General features: G+C 43.1%; 2 protein-coding genes across 2 annotated transcripts; one reads left to right on the forward strand and one right to left on the reverse strand.

The window, feature by feature from the left end:
• Positions 1 to 3818: 3818 nt before the first annotated feature.
• Positions 3819 to 7849, reverse strand: cox11 (cytochrome c oxidase assembly homolog 11 (yeast)). Its single transcript, XM_085417301.1, has 5 exons — positions 6676 to 7849; positions 5673 to 6004; positions 5427 to 5582; positions 5224 to 5349; positions 3819 to 4932 (listed from the first exon to the last, which is right to left on the reverse strand). The coding sequence occupies exons 2-5, from the start codon at positions 5973 to 5975 to the stop codon at positions 4744 to 4746; spliced, it is 774 nt and encodes a 257-aa protein (XP_085273427.1). The 5' UTR covers positions 5976 to 6004; positions 6676 to 7849; the 3' UTR covers positions 3819 to 4743.
• A 5905-nt stretch (positions 7850 to 13754) lies between these two features.
• Positions 13755 to 20192, forward strand: LOC146664408 (chromobox protein homolog 2-like). The gene is made up of 6 exons (XM_085417300.1): positions 13755 to 14491; positions 15677 to 15863; positions 15941 to 15984; positions 16338 to 16403; positions 17929 to 17998; positions 18083 to 20192. The coding sequence occupies exons 2-6, from the start codon at positions 15798 to 15800 to the stop codon at positions 19436 to 19438; spliced, it is 1602 nt and encodes a 533-aa protein (XP_085273426.1). The 5' UTR covers positions 13755 to 14491; positions 15677 to 15797; the 3' UTR covers positions 19439 to 20192.

A 20192-nucleotide genomic window follows, 5' to 3' on the forward strand; every position in this document is an offset into this window, starting at 1 on the left:
AACACAGCCCAGAAGATCACTGGCTGCTCTCTGCCCAGCCTGGGGGTCACTGCAAACTCTCGGTACCTCAGCAGAGCTGGCAATATCATCAAGGACCACTCTCACCCCAGCAACCAACTGTTTGAACTATTACCGTCAGGCCGACGGTACAGGTCACATAAAACCAGGACAAACAGATTCAGGGATAGCTTCTTTCCCAGAGCTATCACCGTAGTAAATAAGCACAAAAACAACTGAACCTATTCCATACCGTCACTGTCATTATATTAATGCTGCTATCCTGTATATATTGTACATACTATTGTTTGAGTACTTACGATTGTTTTTTTTGTCCTTTTATATTTATATTTATTATTGAAACTTGCACCAAGGGAGCGGCACTCCAATTTCGTTGTACTCTGTACAATGACAATAAAAGGCTATTCTATTCTATTCTATTCTATTCTATTCTATTCTAAATTAGTGACAAATGTAAATATGAAAACATCCTTTCAACCTGTCAGGACTGTTTGAGGTCAGACTTTAAAGCTTCGAATTTATCTTTTCTCCTTTATGATTTTTAAATAAAGTTTCGGTATCCAACAAACAGGAAGCAGCACACAGTGTTCAACTCAGGATTCAGCTTTAGTGATGACATCCAGCAGGTGTCAGTGTCACACCAAACTGCCGTTTGTTGCATCACTTTGATATTCATATACAGTAAATTTCACGCATACAGTATTTTAGGTTTGTCACGTTAACAGCTGTTGATGGGAACACGTGATATATATTTCTATATTGTGTATTTTGTTGTACAGTTATTTTATTTTCAACTTTAATTTATATATTTATCTTTAGCTTATTCTTCCCAGTTAAATTTACCCTTCATTCTAATTTGTGTTGTACAGTTATTTCATTTTTAACCTTAATTTATATTTTATTCCTTCCTAGTTAAATTTACCCTTTTTAATTTTTCATATTTATTTCCTATCTTATTCATAGCCTTTTCCTTTTTTGTTTTCTTAGGTCACGAGCAGTTGTCCAAGCATTTCACTACATATCGTACTGTGTATGACTGTGTACGTGACAAATAAAATTTGAATTTGAATTTGATTTGAATTTGAAAAATTATAATAAATGCTTTACTGGAACAATTCAACCATCACTACATTTTTAGCCATTCTTTCAAGAGATTAACTGATCCTCGAGAATATTTTTAAAAAGAAAATGATTCTAGCGTTACGTAGCTCACTGATACCCAAAGTCCCCCTAATTAACAGAAGCTATAATAATGGAAGATAATTATTAATTATTAAGTGTGACGCATCAGAGTAAACTTAAGATTTCTCTTATTTTGTCAATAACAGTTGAATGAGATTATACTTATATACTCTACACAAGCCTTTAATAGTGGTTTCATGTCATATACATCATGTAGCTGTGATTCTTTTGAAAAAAGGAAAAAAAGTTCACAAGCAATCAAGAAGTACTGTATTTTTCGGATTATAAGGCGCATTAAGCGAAACAAAACAGTCAGATAAGTCAAACTTTACTCAGCTCATTCTTCTTGCTTCCTCCACTTCAAGTTCAAGTTCAAATTTTATTCGCCACATGCAGTGGCAGGTTGCTGGTTGGAATGAACCCGCCCCCCGACCTTACTTACACACAACACAGACATCACATGGGGATACAAGTCAGAGAACGGATGCATTACAGAAAAACCACTGAAATGTACACTACAATGGGAAAGTACAAGAGGAAAAAAGAGACCTCTACTCATGCTGGGCTACAGGAGGACAGCATGAGAACAGGAAACAAAAAAACTCCTCTACACAGAAAGCACATAAATGTCCACAGCACAACATTATAGAGCACGTGACCAGCAACAGGGTTGGGTAGGGGATAAGGAGTAATTCCAGGCAACACAGCAGCCATCCTGCCACTGTGCCGACTCTCCAGCGCGAGCCGAGACCTGCTTCGTGAAAAACATTGATTCATTGATTCCCTAACCCCTCCGTAACATTGATTCATTAATGTTGAATTCTCTGGCAGCTGCTCTATTCCCATGTTGTTGCAGTATATTAATGACTAACCTCGTGTTGTGGATGGATTATCTCAGTTGTTCTCCTGACTGAAGTTTGGTCCGTTTACAGCATCCTGCCATGCGATTACATTTGTCTCTAACCATCAGGAACCCTCAGGTGAACTTTTATCGAGTGGGAGAAAGTTAGCGTTCATCCTCCAGCTTTACTGTGTTTATGTTATGCTAACATAGCTGTGTTGCTAGCAATCACCTAGCACATGATTATGTACCAGCTAGCCCAACTTCAGTAACCCTACAAACGTCACTGCTGTCAAATTTCCTTCATTTGTTCAACTCAAAGGGAAATTCATTTTTATATTTTTCGTGGTGCATACTGCTGAAGGACTCAGGGATGGAGGTGTCTGAATCTATGTGGAGTAAGTGTTTGTCTAAAATCCACTCTGGCTCCATAAACAGTAGACACCAATTAATTCAATTTAAAATCTGACTGCACAAGATTCATCCCTCTGTCTCCCTAATGTGTGACAGGTTGGCAGACGTTGTTTCATGCTTTTTGGTCTTGTCCCTCATCCATAGGCTTTTGGTGTAATATATTTCACTGGTATTCCAGCGCATATATGAAGCCCTACAGCCTGCTCAGAGCTGCTCCCGGCTACAGTGCAGCAGCCGTTGGAGTTAGGTCTGATTGGTGCCCAGAGACTAATCCTGAGGGAATGGAGTCCCCCACTCCTCCTTCCTTTCAGTTGAAGGTAACAGACATGATGTCCATAATACAAATGGAAGAGATCAGCAAAGACTGTAAAGACTCTCTTTTGAATGTCTGGAACACTTTGTGGAGGCCAGACTGGGCTAAACTGGGCTAAACTGGGCCCAGATTTGTAAACTCTATTCCAGCTTTTGGTGTTCTGTCTTGTGCTGTTTTGCATTATGCATGTTTGTCTGAATTAACTGTTTTTTCTGCAACACATCTGAGCCTGCTTGTTTTTGGGTTTGTTTTTGCTTTATATTTTGAAAATCCAAAACAAAATTTTAAAAAAAGGAGACTCAGAGCCACAACCCGTTCGTCCTTTAGCTTTGGTAGATTTAGATAGTTGAAAAATTCGTCATTTTCTGCATCGGATGGATTAATCTGTGACATGAAGCTTCGTTAAAGTCTTCAAAGACTTCTTTGTTGTGGCTCATGAGTAATGCTTTCAGTTCAACCCTTTATAGAGTAAATAGTTCTTTTTTTCTTTTAGTTCTCCAAACGCAGGCTTTGCACTAGAAAATGTTTTCTTAATTCTTTAATTTAGTTCGAGTTTTCTCAGGTTGTTAACTGCATGTTCTTGTGGTGAATAAATAACTTCACTTCGTGCAGGCATCAGTTTAAAATCCTTGAGTGTAATTTCATCAACCTCTCTGTTCCTGCAGTTTCTCTGAAGGTTCTCCAACCTGCTGGGTGGAGTGTTTAACTCACACTGCTGCTGCAGTTTGGCTTTTAGTTAAATGTTAGATGATAAAATAATTAATCTGTTGTTGATCCCAGGCTGTATTTGCATAATTTAACAACCTGAGAATCAGGACCAGACGATTTTTACCGGGTCCTAAAATATATCAAAGCTTAGACGTGTCAGAGCATCTTCTTTGAACGTACATAAAGTGAAATCAACTCTTTCGTTCTGCAGTTAAATGTAAGTGTAAGTTCAGTCTGTGCCGACACGAAGCAGTAAAAAGACCTCTGAGCAGGTCACGTCTTTTCCTCTGCTGCCCCCTGGTGTTCAAACTGTCCATGACTGTCCAACTCTGAAAAAATAAAAACTGTGAAATACATTTATTTGATTCGACTGACAGGAAACATCCTGCGAGAACACTCAGCTGTGAAACTCTCAGGCATCTTTAAATAACAAAAGTAAAAACAGGACAACATGTTAGAATACACAGAAGAGTAAAAGTGAACCCGTACTGCATATATTCAGCACGACGCTCTCTTTAATTTGACTTTATTTCCAACCGCATTTATTAAATATTTATATCGTTACAGGCACAGGTTTAAACGTGTACCTGTACATGTGCACATGCACTTCCACACAGCGCATGGTGTGTTTTTCCTCCAGGCTTTAAAAGTAAAACTTTAAATGTTTGAACCTCAAAGAAAATGAAACATTAATAAGTTTAAATCAGACATCGATATTTATCTGATGTTCCCTAAATGTTCGAGAACTGATGAAGAGCTGAAAGGAAACTTTGGAACAACAGGAGGTGGGACAGAAACCAGGAAAACAAAAAGAAATAAATGAATAAATATCATCAGAATAATAATGATTAGTGGTGCATCTGTTAATGAACACATGAAGGGAAGTTTCATGTGTTTGTTTCAGGTTTAAAGTTTTTTCCATAAATTTAATTTTCTTTGATCTCTTCTGGTTTTTCTTTTTTATAACTTTTCATATTTTTCATACTTTTTTACACTTGTAAATCTTTTTATTTCTTTTTGTTTATTATCATGTACAATTTGTTTTTCTCCAACATCTGTGATTCTTGCTTTTGAAAGAAATGTTTTCTTGTACATTTTCATGTTGTAACTTCCTGGAAATGCTTCGACCCTCCGGCGCACAGAGCTCCTCCGTCGGGACGTTTGATGATCAGTGTCGACTTTTAATGTGACGTCAGACAGAGTGAAGAGTCTCGATTATCCGAACAGTTTTTTCCTTCGTTTCCTTGGAGAAAGGCGGAGCCCTCGCTCAGCTGTAGCTGTATCCGGGCAGAGGAAGCATCTGACCCTCTTTGGCCTCGAAGAAGGTGTAGGACAGCGTGATGGTGTCCACTCGGGCCATCCGCGGGTCGTTGTCGAACTCGGGGTCGATGTAGAAGAAGACGGGCATGTCCACCTCCTCGTGAGGGTTCAGGCGCTGCTCCTCGAAGCAGAAACACTGCAGACACACGAGCAGAGATCACGTGTTACACGTGTGATAGCAACCAGCTCAGATCACCCGCCAACGCCACGGCTTTACGTGCCGAGAGGACTCGGAGCGTCTCCGTGTAGGGCTCTCTCCCACAGTCCAAACACATCCATGAAGGTGTGAATCTAGAGTATGTGTGTGTTAGTCCTGCGACACACAGGCCACCTGTCCAGGTGTGCCCCGCCTCTCAACCTCCTGCTCACCTGTCCAGTGTGGCGAGTGTTGTGCCATTGATTGATCATGTGACTGATTATTGATTACCTGGATCTTGTTGAAGTACTGTCCGGCGTCAAAGGGCACCACGTTGTAGGTGGAGATGCCGATGATCGGTTTGTCTGTGGGGTTCTTGGCTCTGTAGAACGCCAGCGCCGTCTCCCCGGGAACCACCTGGGGACAGAGCGTGTGCGTGAGGAAGAGGAGGAGGAGGAAGTGATGAAGGATGGAGACGGAGCGCAAAGTCTTACGAAGATCTCCGTCTGCTGCGGCCTGAAGTTCCACTGCATGCTGGCGTGAGTGTCGGCGTTGAACGTCACCTTGATGACGCGCTCCTTCACCGGCGTCATTGTCGCCACCTGCTCCATGTCGTGTCCGGCCACCGCCGTGCCGCCGAGCCCTGATGCCTGGCGACAGAAGCTGAGCGTTCAAACGAGCTCTCAGCAGCTGTGTGTGTGTGTGTGTGTGTGTGTGTGTGTGTGTGTGTGTGTGCTCACCTGGCAGTAGAGTCGATACAGCGGCACTGCGGCGTATGCCAGGCCGATCATTCCCACGCCGGCTGCGGCGATGTAAGTCAGCGCAGTCTTGTTCCTGTTCCTCCACTCCTCCTCCTGACTCTGGGTCTTCCTGCTCCGCCCCCGACTGTGGAGGCGCTGCGGACGCCACCGCCACAGGAAGTTCTTAGCCTGAGAGCGCAGCCCCCTTGGAGCGCCACAGCGAAGCGTCAGGACGCATCGCGTTAATACCACCGAGGCCTGAGGAAGGCAGAGGGGCGGCCGCAGCAGCAGAGGCAGCAACATGGCTGCAGTCAGTCACACCTGAGACTCACCTGCACGACAATCAGAGTTAGTGTGGAATAAACAGGAAGACGTGTTCTCCACATGTTTAACTCGTCAGGTGAAAACAACAATGAACCAAACTCCATTCAAAAACGACACGATTTTATGCCACCATGCCAAACTGCACCGACTATTCAGAGTTCACAGAATCCTTTGAATGTTGGTGACTTTATGTTGACACGTCACAGTCTGTAAACTGAGCTTTTATTTTATATTCACCTGCACTCTACTTCAAAAATGTGCACATTTAGAAACTTTGCCTGGTAACAAAAGTTCTTAATGTGCTAAAAGTTTATCAAACAGCTTTTTCACATTTTTAAAAGTCACTCTTTAATTCCGCACATTGCACACTGTGTTAGTGTTAGCAGTACACTGACCCCCAAACTACATTTACAAAAGGTTCACTTTTAAGACACTTGTCTTACAAACAAGGTTTGTAGCTGATTTAACCACAAAGAGCAGAAACGTTATCGGGGATCATCAGCTTCACAGATCTGCACTCAATAAATCTGATTTTAAATAAAGCGATCTGACAACACACACACACACACACACACCTGCAGCGGCTGACTGCACACGTCACGCGGCTCACTCACCTGTTGTTAAACTCTAACTATGGACTAACTACAGAAGCTCAGTGGGAGCTTCATGGTTGACTTACCTGTGGAGTTTCTTCGGCATTCACCTCTGCTCAGTTACCAAACATGATTCCGGAAACACTTCGGTGTAACACACAATGTGGTCCGCTCCGCCCCATAGCAACAAGCGAAGCGTTCCGCCGGCAGAGTTCCGCAGGGTAACGGATCACGTGACTGAATTTATCCGCTGAGAAATGTTGTTTAACACAAACTTCACTGTAAAAATACCAGAATAACAGCAGTCGTTTGTAGTTAATTGGTTTTCATTAAAAGCACCTAAAATATATATAAGTTAATAAATAAATAAATAAATACTTTTAAAGAACCAAAGAGAAAATTTGACAGAAATAAAATAGATTTTACATTTAAAATGTGATTTTAAGGAAAACAGCCAAAATATGCAAATTAGGAACATCTTCAGCTTGGCCTCCAACAATCTCTAAACTATCTCTTTCACTCTTGCTGCGCTCCTTCTGTCTGAAATCACCGCTGATATTTAAAGCCTGACAGACCTGCACTAGCGCTGTACTCATTTCCATTTCCCAGCGCGACAGTCCAGAGACCACACTGAGGTCTCAGTATAATATTTCCCTTCCTGTTGATCGACTCTCTGGCTTAAATAAATAACTTAATTTAATAATTTAATATTTAACTTAATTTAACCTAAGTTAAATTTAAGTTAAATCCTGTTAAATCCTCTCTTAGACGTAGGCTGCTGGGGGATTCCCATGATGCACTGGGTGTTTCTTCTTCACTCACTATGTGTTAACAGACCTCTCTGCACTGAATCATATCTGTTATTAACCTCTGTCTCTCTTCCACAGCATGTCTTTATCCTGTCTTCCTTCTCTCTCCCCAACCAATCACAGCAGATGGCCCCGCCCCTCCCTGAGCCTGGTTCTGTCAGAGGTTTCTTCCTGTTAAAAAGGAGTTTTTCCTTCCCACTGTCGCCAAAGCTCTATGAATGTTGAGTTGTTCTCTGTATGTATTTTTTTAGGGTCTACCTTACAATATGAAGCGACTGTTGTTGTGATTTGAGCTGTATAAATAAAATTTAATTGAATTTAATATTATTTAAAAAATTGTAAAAGTAGTCTTTTGTAGGGATGGGTACCGGTGTCCGGTGCCATGATGGCACCGGTTCTGACATAAACGGTAGTAACCAGACCGAAAAGCAGCGCACATTTCGGTGCTTTATTTCGGTGCTTTTTTTTCCTGAGCTGTGATACACTTCTAGCCAATCATTTTACGTTTCCCAGGATAGTAGGCGGGTCCAGGTACGTACGTTCAGTTAGAGCAGAGCTACAGATTAAAAATGTCCAAGGCGAAGCGGTCAAAAGTCTGGCTGTACTTCACAGCAAAAGATGCAAACTCAGCAGCAACAAGTGCTTTAAGCTGATACTGTGATACTGTCAAAGGAGGTAACACCTCCAATCTGATGAAACACCTGGCGACGCATAGCGTTTTTTTTTTTAAAGCCGAGAAATGCGCCGTATTTGATAGCTTGCTGCGAGACCTCACACTGTGCACGTCGGGTGGGTTGCCAGTTATCGGACCCGGAGCAACATCCCCCAAAAACCCGAAGAATAGAGTCCTGGCCCCTAGCCCTGCCAGTGTAGCAGAAATGATGAGGATGATGATGCAGTAGCAGCCGTTCTTCTCTGCGTGAGTAGCTTAATGTTGTTCGTGTGTAATTTACGTTGAGTAGGCTAACCACGTTATTACATTAATGCATGTAAGGTGAACTAGCAAACACCATCATAGCTACATGCGGCTGTCTTCTTGTTTGATGGCAGATGCTCCCTTCACCCTGGCCAAAAAGGATAAAATGACCAAAGAAAAAGTGGAAAACAGTTAAACATGAGAGGTTTTTGGACAAAGTTTGTGTTTTTTTTCCATTGTTTAAGCACTGCTTCCAGCCAAGAGTGATGCCATATATGCCCCATAGCTGCAGAAAAGGCTAACATTGTTATCTTTTTACAAAAACAAAACAAAACAGCTGAACATGAGAGGTTTTTGGACAAAGTTTGTGTTCTCCATTCTTTAAGCACCGGTTCAAGCACCGGTTCGAGCACCGGCACCGTTTCAAAAGTACTGATTTGGCACCGGTATCGGATAAAACCTAAACGATACCCATCCCTAGTCTTTTGCATTGCAAGTTTTTTATTAGTGTGTGCTCAAATGGCACAGTCGGACCTGTCCAGGGTGTACCCCGCCTCTCGCCCAGTTTCATCTGGCACCCTGAATTTGATCAGCAGTCATGAAAATGGATTGTTTTAGTTTGAACACTATGATAACAGCTTTGAGCTGATAATGCATTTGTTCTGATGACACCGCTCCTGAAAATAAACTCTCCTAGCAGCAAATATCACAACTACAACAGGTAGGTTTTGTGCAGTTGGCAGTAAACTTAATGTCATACAAATTAATTTTTGTATGACTCATTTAAATGTCCTCCTGAACGTGAAACTCCTACAAACACACAGGCTGTAACACCAGCTACAAAAATACCTCTGCTCACAATTTTCACTCACAAACTGACTCTGAGCCTCTTTGTTAGGTTTTTGTTTGGTTTATATGACCTCCATAAAACACTGGCACGTTCGAACATGTGTTCTAACCCGTTTAAGTAAGATCAGCGTCTTCTGCAGTTCTCAGCGCACGGCTCTTCTCTTTTCCTAAGTCCTTATCATATCTCCTACCAACTTTTCCTTGACCTCAGTGTTTTCATCGAGGTCAAGGAAAGCAGGTTAGGAATATGAGATAGGAGGTACTTGTGGACACCCAGAGGTTTATTCCAAAGTCCTGAGCAGTGCCACATGAGACCCTTTAAACAGCAGCTCCATGTTTCTACAGTGGATCTGTGGCTATATGAGCACATTTTTATTGAGCCAATGTGACTGTGATGAACAGAGCGATCAGCTGCACTAACCACTGCTGCTCAGAGAAACCTGATGGACTCGGCTGAATCTTCTTTCAGAGACAAAGAGGACGCAACTGCAGCTCTGCTCCCTCACATGTTTACTTTCACTTCTGGAAAATGACATTGAACTAAATTGAAAACATGTAGGCCTACAGGCAGAGGCGGAGCAAGAAGTGGAATGTCTTGCTCCGCCTCTGCCTGTACATGTTTGCATTTCCTGCTTCTCCCATTAGGATCAGCTGGTTTGTAACTGCTAACTAGTGTAGCAGGAGTGGATCCTGAATTTACACATTAATGACGGCGTCAGGGGATCAGGAGAAACTCAGCTGTTTTCTCTGAGCTGAAATGATGCTTGAAGTTTAAAATGTTAGAAAGTCATTCTTGAAACCTCTGAGTTTTTCTCTCCTTTCAGCCTGCTGCAGGTTACACCAGGTTAAAAGCACATGTTCATCTACATTTCTGTATTTTTATTATGTAAAAAAATGTAAATATACTTTTATGTTCATATGTATTTGTATTTTCTAATTAGAGTTCTTAAATATATACAACAATAATATAAATTATTACAGTATATTATAGAGCTGGGCGTTAGAACGATAATGATATGTATTGCGATATAACTTTTTCTCGATAGAAAAATTAAACTATCGCGATAGACCTCGCCGCTCTTGTCCTCTTAAAAAAAAAAAAAAGAAGAAAAAAAAAAAAGAACAGCCAATCCAAATTAAGTAGCGCAGAGCCGAACCAATCACAGCCGCAGCGTCACGTGACTTGTTACGTACAGCACAAGTGCCAAGCCGCACATGTGTATTTGTTTGGGAAGCAGCCAGCCACCGTACCGCCCGGGTAATGGAGGAAATGAGTGTGCTGACTAGTGATGGTAAATTTGATTCTTTTTACTGAATCGAGTGTTAATGAGTCACTCACCAAAGTGAATCGGGTTTTTTGAGTCATTTGATTCACTGAGTCAGTTGACCAGAGAGTGCAAAAATTTTACATTTTCACTCAAACTTAGTTTGTTTCCCTTTTCATGTAAATCCCACTGCTAAGATGAATGATTAAAAAAAACAACAACTATTTTATAGAGAAAAAAGAGCAAAAACATTTCTAAAATTAAGCAATTTCCTATCAAAATTGCTTAATAAACATTTATTTTGTTTATTTGTATTTCATTAGTATTTTCCTTAAGTGTGTCAAATATATATTTTCTCATCTAAATGTCCACTGCGCTGTGAGCCAGGGGGCAGTAATGCACCTTAACATTGGTTGCCAACCAAGAAGAAGAAGCTATGAGCCAGGAAGGGGGGGGGGGGGGGGTGAGTGAGTGATTCGTTCGCTCGCTCTATGATTCAGCACAGGAGGGAGGGGGTGAGCTAGTCCTGAGTGATTCGCTTATGCTTACGATTCAGCACAGGAAGCAAGGGGGTGAGTAGCTCAAATGTGTTGTTAGCATGTTAGCAGCGCGATGCAGAGGTGTGGACTCGAGTCACATGACTTGGACTCGAGTCAGACTCGAGTCATTAATTTTATGACTTTAGACTTGACTTGAAAAAATGTTCTAAGACTTGTGACTTGACTTGGACTTTTACACCAATGACTTGGGACTTGAATTGGACTTGAACCGGTTTACTTGAAAAGACTTGATATTTTACCCCAAATATAAAATTTAACATGCATATTATATAGAGATTGAAAATGTGACGTCATTCACGGGTAGAACCGCAAAGGATTCTGGGAACTCGTGGCAAGCGGTACTAGCGCACGCAGGCTTTCAATTAAAATCAGTTAAACAGCGATAAAAAGAAACACAAAAATGTCAAGAAGCCGTTGTATTATTAACTGCAATAGCCGGTCGCATGACAGCCACGGGAAGCCGACGGGTAAAGAGATCGGTTGTTATCGGATTACGTCGTTGAAGAGAAATTGTTCAAGCCATGTTTCCGAAGTAACAAAGACGCGACGGATGGCCTGGATTGCAGCCATTCAAAGACCAAATATAACGTCCCAGAACCCTCCAGCTCACAGGTTAGTCTGCTCCAAGCATTTACACGAAGGTCAGTGTCTTTTAGTAGTTAATACGTCATTTTCATAACATAATTAGTGATATAGGTTACAAGCAAGTCTGGCGCTGAACAGAAATTGTCGCGCTATGCTCCTTTATTTATTGTGCATAAATAGTGAATTGTCCTGACACAATATTGCGTTTCGCTTATGTTATTATGGTACACTGACAAAAACATATACTTTTATTCACAGGATAAAACAGTTGTTTTGTATCACTAATTGTCCAGTGCGATTACAGACTGCGGTAAAGTGAGCCGTCATTTGTGAGCCGCGGTCAAGCCAGCCGCCTCCTATCCGCGCGGTGATTACAGCATACAATATTGTTGTCACTGCTACATTTCTGTAACGCTACCAGAAATTATTTCCACTACTAATTAATTACCGTTGATCTCAAAGGTCCTATTAATAAACGGTTAAGGAATGTGTATTTATGACGACAATTTGTGAGACTGGTAAACTTATGATACGTACGATGGTCTTTCGTTCTACACGGTGCATTTCAAGGTCCTGCACCCATCCGTCGGTAAACTGTACCTGGGCTTGTTGCAGTGACCTGAAGTTACTAAACTTCATGAGTGTGTGCACTCACTCCAAGAACCGTATAATTATAAATATGCATATAAATATGCTAAGATGAGATAGCTGACTTCATCCAACTAGCAAATGTTGTCCAGGCTACGTTGGTGATACAGTTTTTTTTAATGTGTATGATATTTTTGTCATGCGATTTTAAAGCTGGTCCTACAACCGCATCCAAGAATAACATGCAGCGTATCTCAGAACTGTCGGTGAAAATTATTCTTGGAGCTAGGTTTAATTGAGCTGCATTTTAAAGAGGTGCAATTTCACAATTTGTGTATATTTTCTAAGTTCACTATTTTGTCATGTGTTGAGAAAAACACAGATTTTAAAATTACATGGTCTAATATTTACATTTAGCATAACTGCAACATTATTTTTTCGTTTTTTTTTTTTTAAAGACTCGAAAGGACTTGAAATTCAAAGTTTCAGACTTGTGACTTGACTCGGACTTTTACACCAGTGACTTGAGACTCGACTCTGACTTGCCTGACATTACTTGAGACTTGAGGATAAAGACTTGAGACTTACTTGAGACTTGCAAAACAATGACTTGGTCCCACCTCTGGCGCGATGCTACTCTGAACCGAGGAGCTATTTTCTTGATGTGAGCTTCTACTCAGGGTTTTTTCTTCCAGTTCAGAGCGGAAATGCTTTTGTTACGAAACTGGCTGTTGTTTTATCCCCACAATTTTAATTATAAGCTAGATATATTTCTACTAGGGATGGGTATCGTTTAGGTTTTATCCGATACCGGTGCCAAATCGGTACTTTTGAAACGGTGCCGGTGCTCAAACCGGTGCTTAAAGAATGGAGAACACAAAATTGGTCCAAAAACCTCTCATGTTCAGCTGTTTTTTGTAAAAAGATAACAATGTTAGCCTTTTCTGCAGCTATGGGGCATATATGGCATCACTCTTGGCTGGAAGCAGTGCTTAAACAATGGAAAAAACACAAACTTTGTCCAAAAACCTCTCATGTTCAGCTGTTTTGTTTTGTTTTTGTAAAAAGATAACAATGTTAGCCTTTTCTGCAGCTATGGGGCATATATGGCATCACTCTTGGCTGGAAGCAGTGCTTAAACAATGGAAAAAACACAAACTTTGTCCAAAAACCTCTCATGTTCAGCTGTTTTGTTTTGTTTTTGTAAAAAGATAACAATGTTAGCCTTTTCTGCAGCTATGGGGCATATATGGTATCACTCTTGGCTGGAAGCAGTGCTTAAACAATGGAAAAAACACAAACTTTGTCCAAAAACCTCTCATGTTTAGCTGTTTCCCACTTTTTCTTTGGTCATTTTATCCTTTTTGGCCAGGGTGAAGGGAGTACCTGCCATCAAACAAGAAGACAGCCGCATGTAGCTATGATGGTGTTTGCTAGTTCACCTTACATGCATTAATGTAATAACGTGGTTAGCCTACTCAACGTAAATTACACACGAACAACATTAAGCTACTCACGCAGAGAAGAACGGCTGCTGCTGCATCATCATCCTCATCATTTCTGCTACACTGGCAGGGCTAGGGGCCAGGACTCTCCTCTTCATGTTTTTGGGGGATGTTGCTCCGGGTCCGATAACTGGCAACCCACCCAACGTGCACAGTGTGAGGTCTCGCAGCAAGCTATCAAATACGGCGCATTTCTCGGCTTTAAAAAAAACAAACGCTATGCGTCGCCAGGTGTTTCATCAGATTGGAGGTGTTACCTCCTTTGACAGTATCACAGTATCAGCTTAAAGCACTTGTTGCTGCTGAGTTTGCATCTTTTGCTGTGAAGTACAGCCAGACTTTTGACCGCTTCGCCTTGGACATTTTTAATCTGTAGCTCTGCTCTAACTGAACGTACGTACCTGGCCCCGCCTACTATCCTGGGAAACGTAAAATGATTGGCTAGAAGTGTATCACAGCTCAGGAAAAAAAAGCACCGAAATAAAGCACCGAAATGTGCGCTGCTTTTCGGTCTGGTTACTACCGTTTATGTCAGAACCGGTGCCATCATGGCACCGGACACCGGTACCCATCCCTAATTTCTACTAATGGAATTATTTTTGCTAACAGCAACAGGGATGAGTCAGTGAGTCAGTTGGGCTTGTGAATCATGATTCACGAGTCAGTAAAGTGATTCTCGAGTATTGAACGATTCGTTCACGAATCGAACATCACTAGTGCTGACTAGAAGAATCAACCGAGCGTGACCGAAGAGAAAACAGATGATGGTTCCAACGCCGGAGAGATTGTCGAACGGAAAAGCCATAGAAGTTCCGTAGTGTGAAGGTATTTCGGCTATTTCAAGTCTGACAAAAAACAGAGTAGCGCGCACTGTAAATTGTGCCGAAAGCAAGTCTGGAAATACAATAAACTGGTGCATGCGCTACGTCCACACGTACCTGGGTATTTTTGAAAACGCAGATTTTTCTATGCGTTTGTGCCTTTCGTCCACATGTAAACGGCGTTTTTGGTCACTGAAAACAAAGATTTTTAAAAACTCAGTTTTTGCATTTATGTGTGGACTAGAAAAACGGAGAAAACGCAGCGTCAAAGGTGTGCGCATTTTTTGACGTCACACTGTGCGCCACGTTATTGTTTCGGTGAAATGAATTTCTACAATACTGTTACTGTTAATTCTACTCTCTGCAGTGTTTAAATGCTTACATATACACACAGTTACTGTCCCCAGCTTTGTTTACTTTTTCCCACCGAAGCTTCTAGACTTCTGATTGGCCAACATTTCTGCACGGTTAGGAATCTAGCGCCACCTGCTGCTTTGGCATGTTCATAGCAGCGTTTTCCTTCATTTCTGCCTTTATGTGTGGACGGGATTATTTTTTAAAACGGAAAATCTCCGTTTTCAAAAATACCCGTGTACGTGTGGACGTAGCCTCAGTCTCTGACTGGAAGCACTGATTCGTCATTCGGCTTTTGTCAGACTAAAGTAACTGTTACAGCTGTTTGAAAAGCTCAGCTATACAACAAGGAGAGATTGAGAATTTCCTTTTAGTTCTCAGTTTATTTGATATTGACAAAAGTTAGTCAGTTTTGTCTGTTCTTCTGTAAAACAAACTAAGATTTATTTTTAGAATTAATATTTTGTTTCTAAGTGGAATTGACAATTTAGTCTGTTTCATTTGTTCTATTTTGAAACTTAAACGCTTTAGCGGCTGCCTTTTGTGTAGTTTGCAATATTTGCCTTTATTTATCTGAAAAAGTCTCATGTTCCTTAAGTACATCTACCCTGTTGAACTTATTATGGGAAATAAATATTTAAATAAAAACAAGCTGCTGATTATTTCACATTTTACTTGTGAGCAACGGCACATTTAAATCTTACAAATATAGTTATTTGGCTGATATCGTGATAGATATCGTTATCGCCTGAAATGAAAAAAACATATAGTGATATGAAAAAATCTTATATCGCCCAGCTCTAGTATATTATAATTATAATGCTATCATTATTAGTAGTAGTAATCTGGAGGCCGATTCGATTCACCGGCTAGCCTGGCTCTGGTCGTTGACGCTGTGAGGGGAAGTACGGTGGCCGGCAAGAAGAAACGCGCTGGTAGTGCGGGGAGCTGCAGCCATGGAGGGGGTCACCGTCGGCCAGGTGTTTGACGCGGAGTGTATCCTCAGTAAGCGGCCCAGGAAGGTAAGCTCAGCGCCGGTGGCCCGGGTGTTGTGTGGTTCCGCTCGGCCCGGCCCGCTGTGACTGTTCTGTCTCCGCAGGGAAAGTTCGAGTACCTGGTGAAGTGGAGAGGATGGTCCTCCAAGTAAGTAGCTCGCTAGCTGCTAACGGCTAACGGTCATAACAAAGCCGGGCCGCGGCTCGGTTCGCGCCGCCACCGAGGCTCCTATCGCGGCACACGGGGGGAGAAGCACGGCCGGTACCGACCCATCGGCGCCCGGCGTCGATCCACGGCCTGCCGGCGGACACGTCCAGCTCCAGGGCCGCAGCAGCTGAGGCTCGGCCGGTCCTGCGCCACCGAGCAGCCTGATGTTGATTTGCTGACATGTTTTGTATTTGTGGATAACGCTGGCAGCTGTGCGTGGGCCTCCGTGATGGCTCCACACAGAAAACCCGCTCGTGTCCGTCCTGAATGTGAAATGTTTGTCGTGTTTTCAGGCACAACAGCTGGGAGCCCGAGGAGAACATTCTGGACCCCCGGCTGCTGGCAGCCTTTCACAAGAGGTCAGTTTGTCCCCAGACTGCAGGTAAACTCAGGTGTGCTCCACGTCCACCTGCGTGGAAGCTCACCTGAAGGGCCTGAGAGAGGAGCAGTCAGGGAGCTCCTCCCAGCCACTCATTAGTTAAACACCTTAATATTTGTAATGTTTTTAATCATAATTTAAATAAGCAGTTAAAAGTAACTTTGTTAAGAAAGGTTGTATAGTAAAAAATTTATTTAATATTATTTAATATTTATAAAAATTTAAACATGTCATATCAGAATTTATAAATTATATATTTCATTTTACTGATAGTTATAATTACTGAAATAAAAAGTCCTGCGATTATTAGTATCAAAAAGATTTAAAATAATATAAAAATGTGTTGTCTCTAATATACATATGAATTACATATTAAAATACATGTAATTATTCATTCATTATTAGTAAACGTTACTGTCACAGTAAGATAAATGTATAGATATATATTTTAAAAAGTTAATGATGGCGTCAATAAATAAATTATTAAAAGACTAAAAATATGTATATTACGTACTTTACATATTTATATAATGTAATTAATAGATTTAATTTATTATTAAAAATATAGAAATATGTTATTATATTCTGCAGCACGGTGGTTAGCACTGTTGCTGCACAGCAAGAAGGTCTCTGTGTGGAGTTTGCGTGTTCTCCCCGTGTTTGCGTGTTCTCCCCGTGTACTCTTGGCTTCCTCCCACAGTCCAAAGACATGCAGTTAGTGGGGACAGGTTAACTGATGAATCCAAATTGCCCATAGGTGTGAACGTGAGAGCGATTGGTTGTCTGTCCCTGTGTGTTGGCCCTGCGACAGACTGGCGACCTGTCATAGGGCGAGAGGCGGGGTCCACCCCGCCTCTCGCCCTATGACAGCTGGGATAGGCTCCAGCGCCCCTGAAAAGGATAAGTGGAAGCGAATGGATGGATGGATGTTATTATATGTTATGTATTTTAAATGTGTTACATATTATATGTTAATAGATTATTATTCTAGTATTCAAACAGAAATCTATGTAAATAATATATAAAAGAATTAATATGTATTAAACACTAATAGTAATAATAACAAATATTCAAATTACTTTTAAAAGAATGATGTATATTGAATGTATTTAATAATAAAATTGCAATTTAATAATTATATTATGTGGACATGTAATAAATATATATTCGATATGTAATTTCATATTGATGGGTGAGCAGGCGCCCAGGTTCGAGTCCAACCTGTGGCCCCTCCCTCTCTCTGACCGCTCTCGTCTCTCGTCACTTTCATTTAAGGAAAAATATAAATATATGTACATGTAACTATTTAATTTCATATTTATGATTTTAATGAATGGAAACAAGCAGCAGAATCAAAGAAATAGACAAACTGACAGATCTTTGTCACATGTGACGCGCGTCAGTTCACGAATCATTTCACGCTTGTTTTTATGAAAGAACGACGTGTTGAATATTTGGACTTGCTGTCTGCGTGTTTAAATAACGTTTGTTTCGATCTGTTCCAGAGAACAGGAGCGCGAGCTTCTGTTTCAGAAGAAGGGAAAGAGGCCGAGAGGCCGACCTCGAAAGATTCAGGTGAAACACGCCGACCCCGCCTCCTGATTCTGTCTCATGACCTCTGACCCCTCTTGCTCATCCCGTTCTGTTTCTGTTCTGCAGCCAGCGCCCACCGTCACGAAGGACGACCGCTCCTCGTCCTCCTCTTCCTCTGGCCTGTCATCAACCGCCTCCTCGTCTTCCTCAGAGGATGAAGAGCACACAAAGAAGGTGAAGCCCGCCCCCCGCGTCCACCCCGTCCCTCAGAAGAGGCCTCAGATCCTGCTCGCCAAACCTGACACCCCCCGAAAGAAGAAGCGAGGGAGGAAGCCGCTGCACCCCGACCTGAGGGCTCTAAGGCAGGCAAAGAGCCGCCCTCCCCCGCCGCCTTCTCCACCCGGTCCACGCCACCACCAGCTGCCCAGAGACGAGCCGCGGGCCAGCGTGAAGAAGCCACTGCAGCCGGCCAGCTTCACCTACACCGGCCTGAGCCGGAGCGCCAGAGAGGAGGCCGGCTCCGCCTCCCAGACCTCTTCTGCCTCCTTCTCCCAGGCCTCCAAACCCGGTGGGCTCGGCTGCATTTGGACCAATCGTTCGCTCTCAACCTCCTCCCTGTCCTCCAGCTCCACCTCCCAAAACAAAGCCACGCCCACCGCACAGAATAAGAACTCTCTGTCAGAGCTGAAGCGCTCCGTCCCGGAGATCGGCAGAGGAGACGGCTTTAAGGTGACGCCTGTGAAGCAGGGCGGAGCCTCTGGGTCGCTGGGACTGCACAGCAGCTTTGGAGGAGGCGCAGTGGTGCAGCGCCCCCTGCTGGCTCAGAGGAGGCAGGATGGCAGCGGTGGTCAGAGCGGGGTGGCTCCACACAAGCATCTGAGCACGAGTTTGTCCAAACCGCCATCGTCAGCATCGCCGTCGCCCCGAGACAGAGCCAGCCAGGCGCTGAGCCTCCGCGCCCTTAACCTGCAGAGCGTCGGCAAACTGCCGCCCACGAGCGGCCTTCAAGGAAGCAACACTAGCGGGGTGGCGGTAGCTAGAGCGAACCCACGGAGTAGTGGCAGTGGGATGGTCATAAAAGGAGGAGCGAAAGATGCTCGCACTGGAGGCGGAGCTCCAGAGCAGGGCATGACGAAGGACAAACTGACGGGTGGTGGCGCTGCTCGAGGGAATAGTGGCGTGAGGCAGGACGGCCGTAAACACGTGCTCGGCTCTCAGAACAGGAACCTGAACGAGCTCAGCACCGGCGACTCCGACGAGACTAGCACCAGCGAGTCAGAGACGGAAGACCCTCTGTTTCCTAGCAACAGCAGACCCAGCCGCGGCAACAACGCCACCGACTCTGACACGGAGACGGACTGGAGGCCGGCGCGGAGCCTCCTGGAACACGTGTTCGTCACAGACGTCACAGCCAACTTCATCACGGTGACAGTGAAGGAGTCGCCAACCAGCGTGGGCTTCTTCAGCTCCCGGAACCACTGAGCCGGGCGTCTGCTCGCTTCCTAGAACAGCTCAGGGTTCCTACACCTCTCTGGAAATCCAACACGCAGTCATTCCCGGCGCCTCCAGGGCGACCCTTCGGTTCCAAGAAACAAAAACACGGTGGAGAGATCGGATCGAGCAGGAAGCTCCTGACAGTCGGCAGTAGGAACCCTGACGTTCAGACCCCGTTCACACCTGTGATCAGTCTGCCGACCTTTAACCTGCAAACAGGTCACCTTCACAGGGTCAGAGGTCAGGCGACTTTCATACCTTTTTAGACCTTCCTACCTTCCTGTTAGGACGGAAAATGCATTAAAAAAAGTCAATAAAACAAAATGTTCCCTTCCTCTGAGATGTAATACACTACGACTGCCAGGAGGGGGCGCTAATGTAGGGCTCAGATTAAGCTCATAAATATTGTGTCGTCGTCTGATTGACAAACACAGTTTTAAACTGAACTATGTGAAAATGTTACTTTTTTGTATCTAAATTTGAGAATTTGTGCTTGTAACGATAATTACAATTATCTGTCTCATGACCTCTGACCCCTCTTGCTCATCCCGTTCTGTTTCTGTTCTGCAGCCAGCGCCCACCGTCACGAAATGGAAGGGTAAAATGTATTACCCTTCCAGGACCTGAAGCTCAGTCAAGCTCCACTCTGACAGCCAAACCATCTGTTCTCTGATTGGATTGTTAAATTTGTGATTCACGTGATATTGACCAATCAGCTGAAAGGAAGAAAATTGGGTCAAAA

This window comes from Rhamphochromis longiceps, linkage group LG8 (genome assembly GCF_057381845.1).
Source record: "Rhamphochromis longiceps isolate RC_006_pf linkage group LG8, R_longiceps_female_GT1.1, whole genome shotgun sequence".
NCBI lineage: Eukaryota > Metazoa > Chordata > Actinopteri > Cichliformes > Cichlidae > Rhamphochromis > Rhamphochromis longiceps.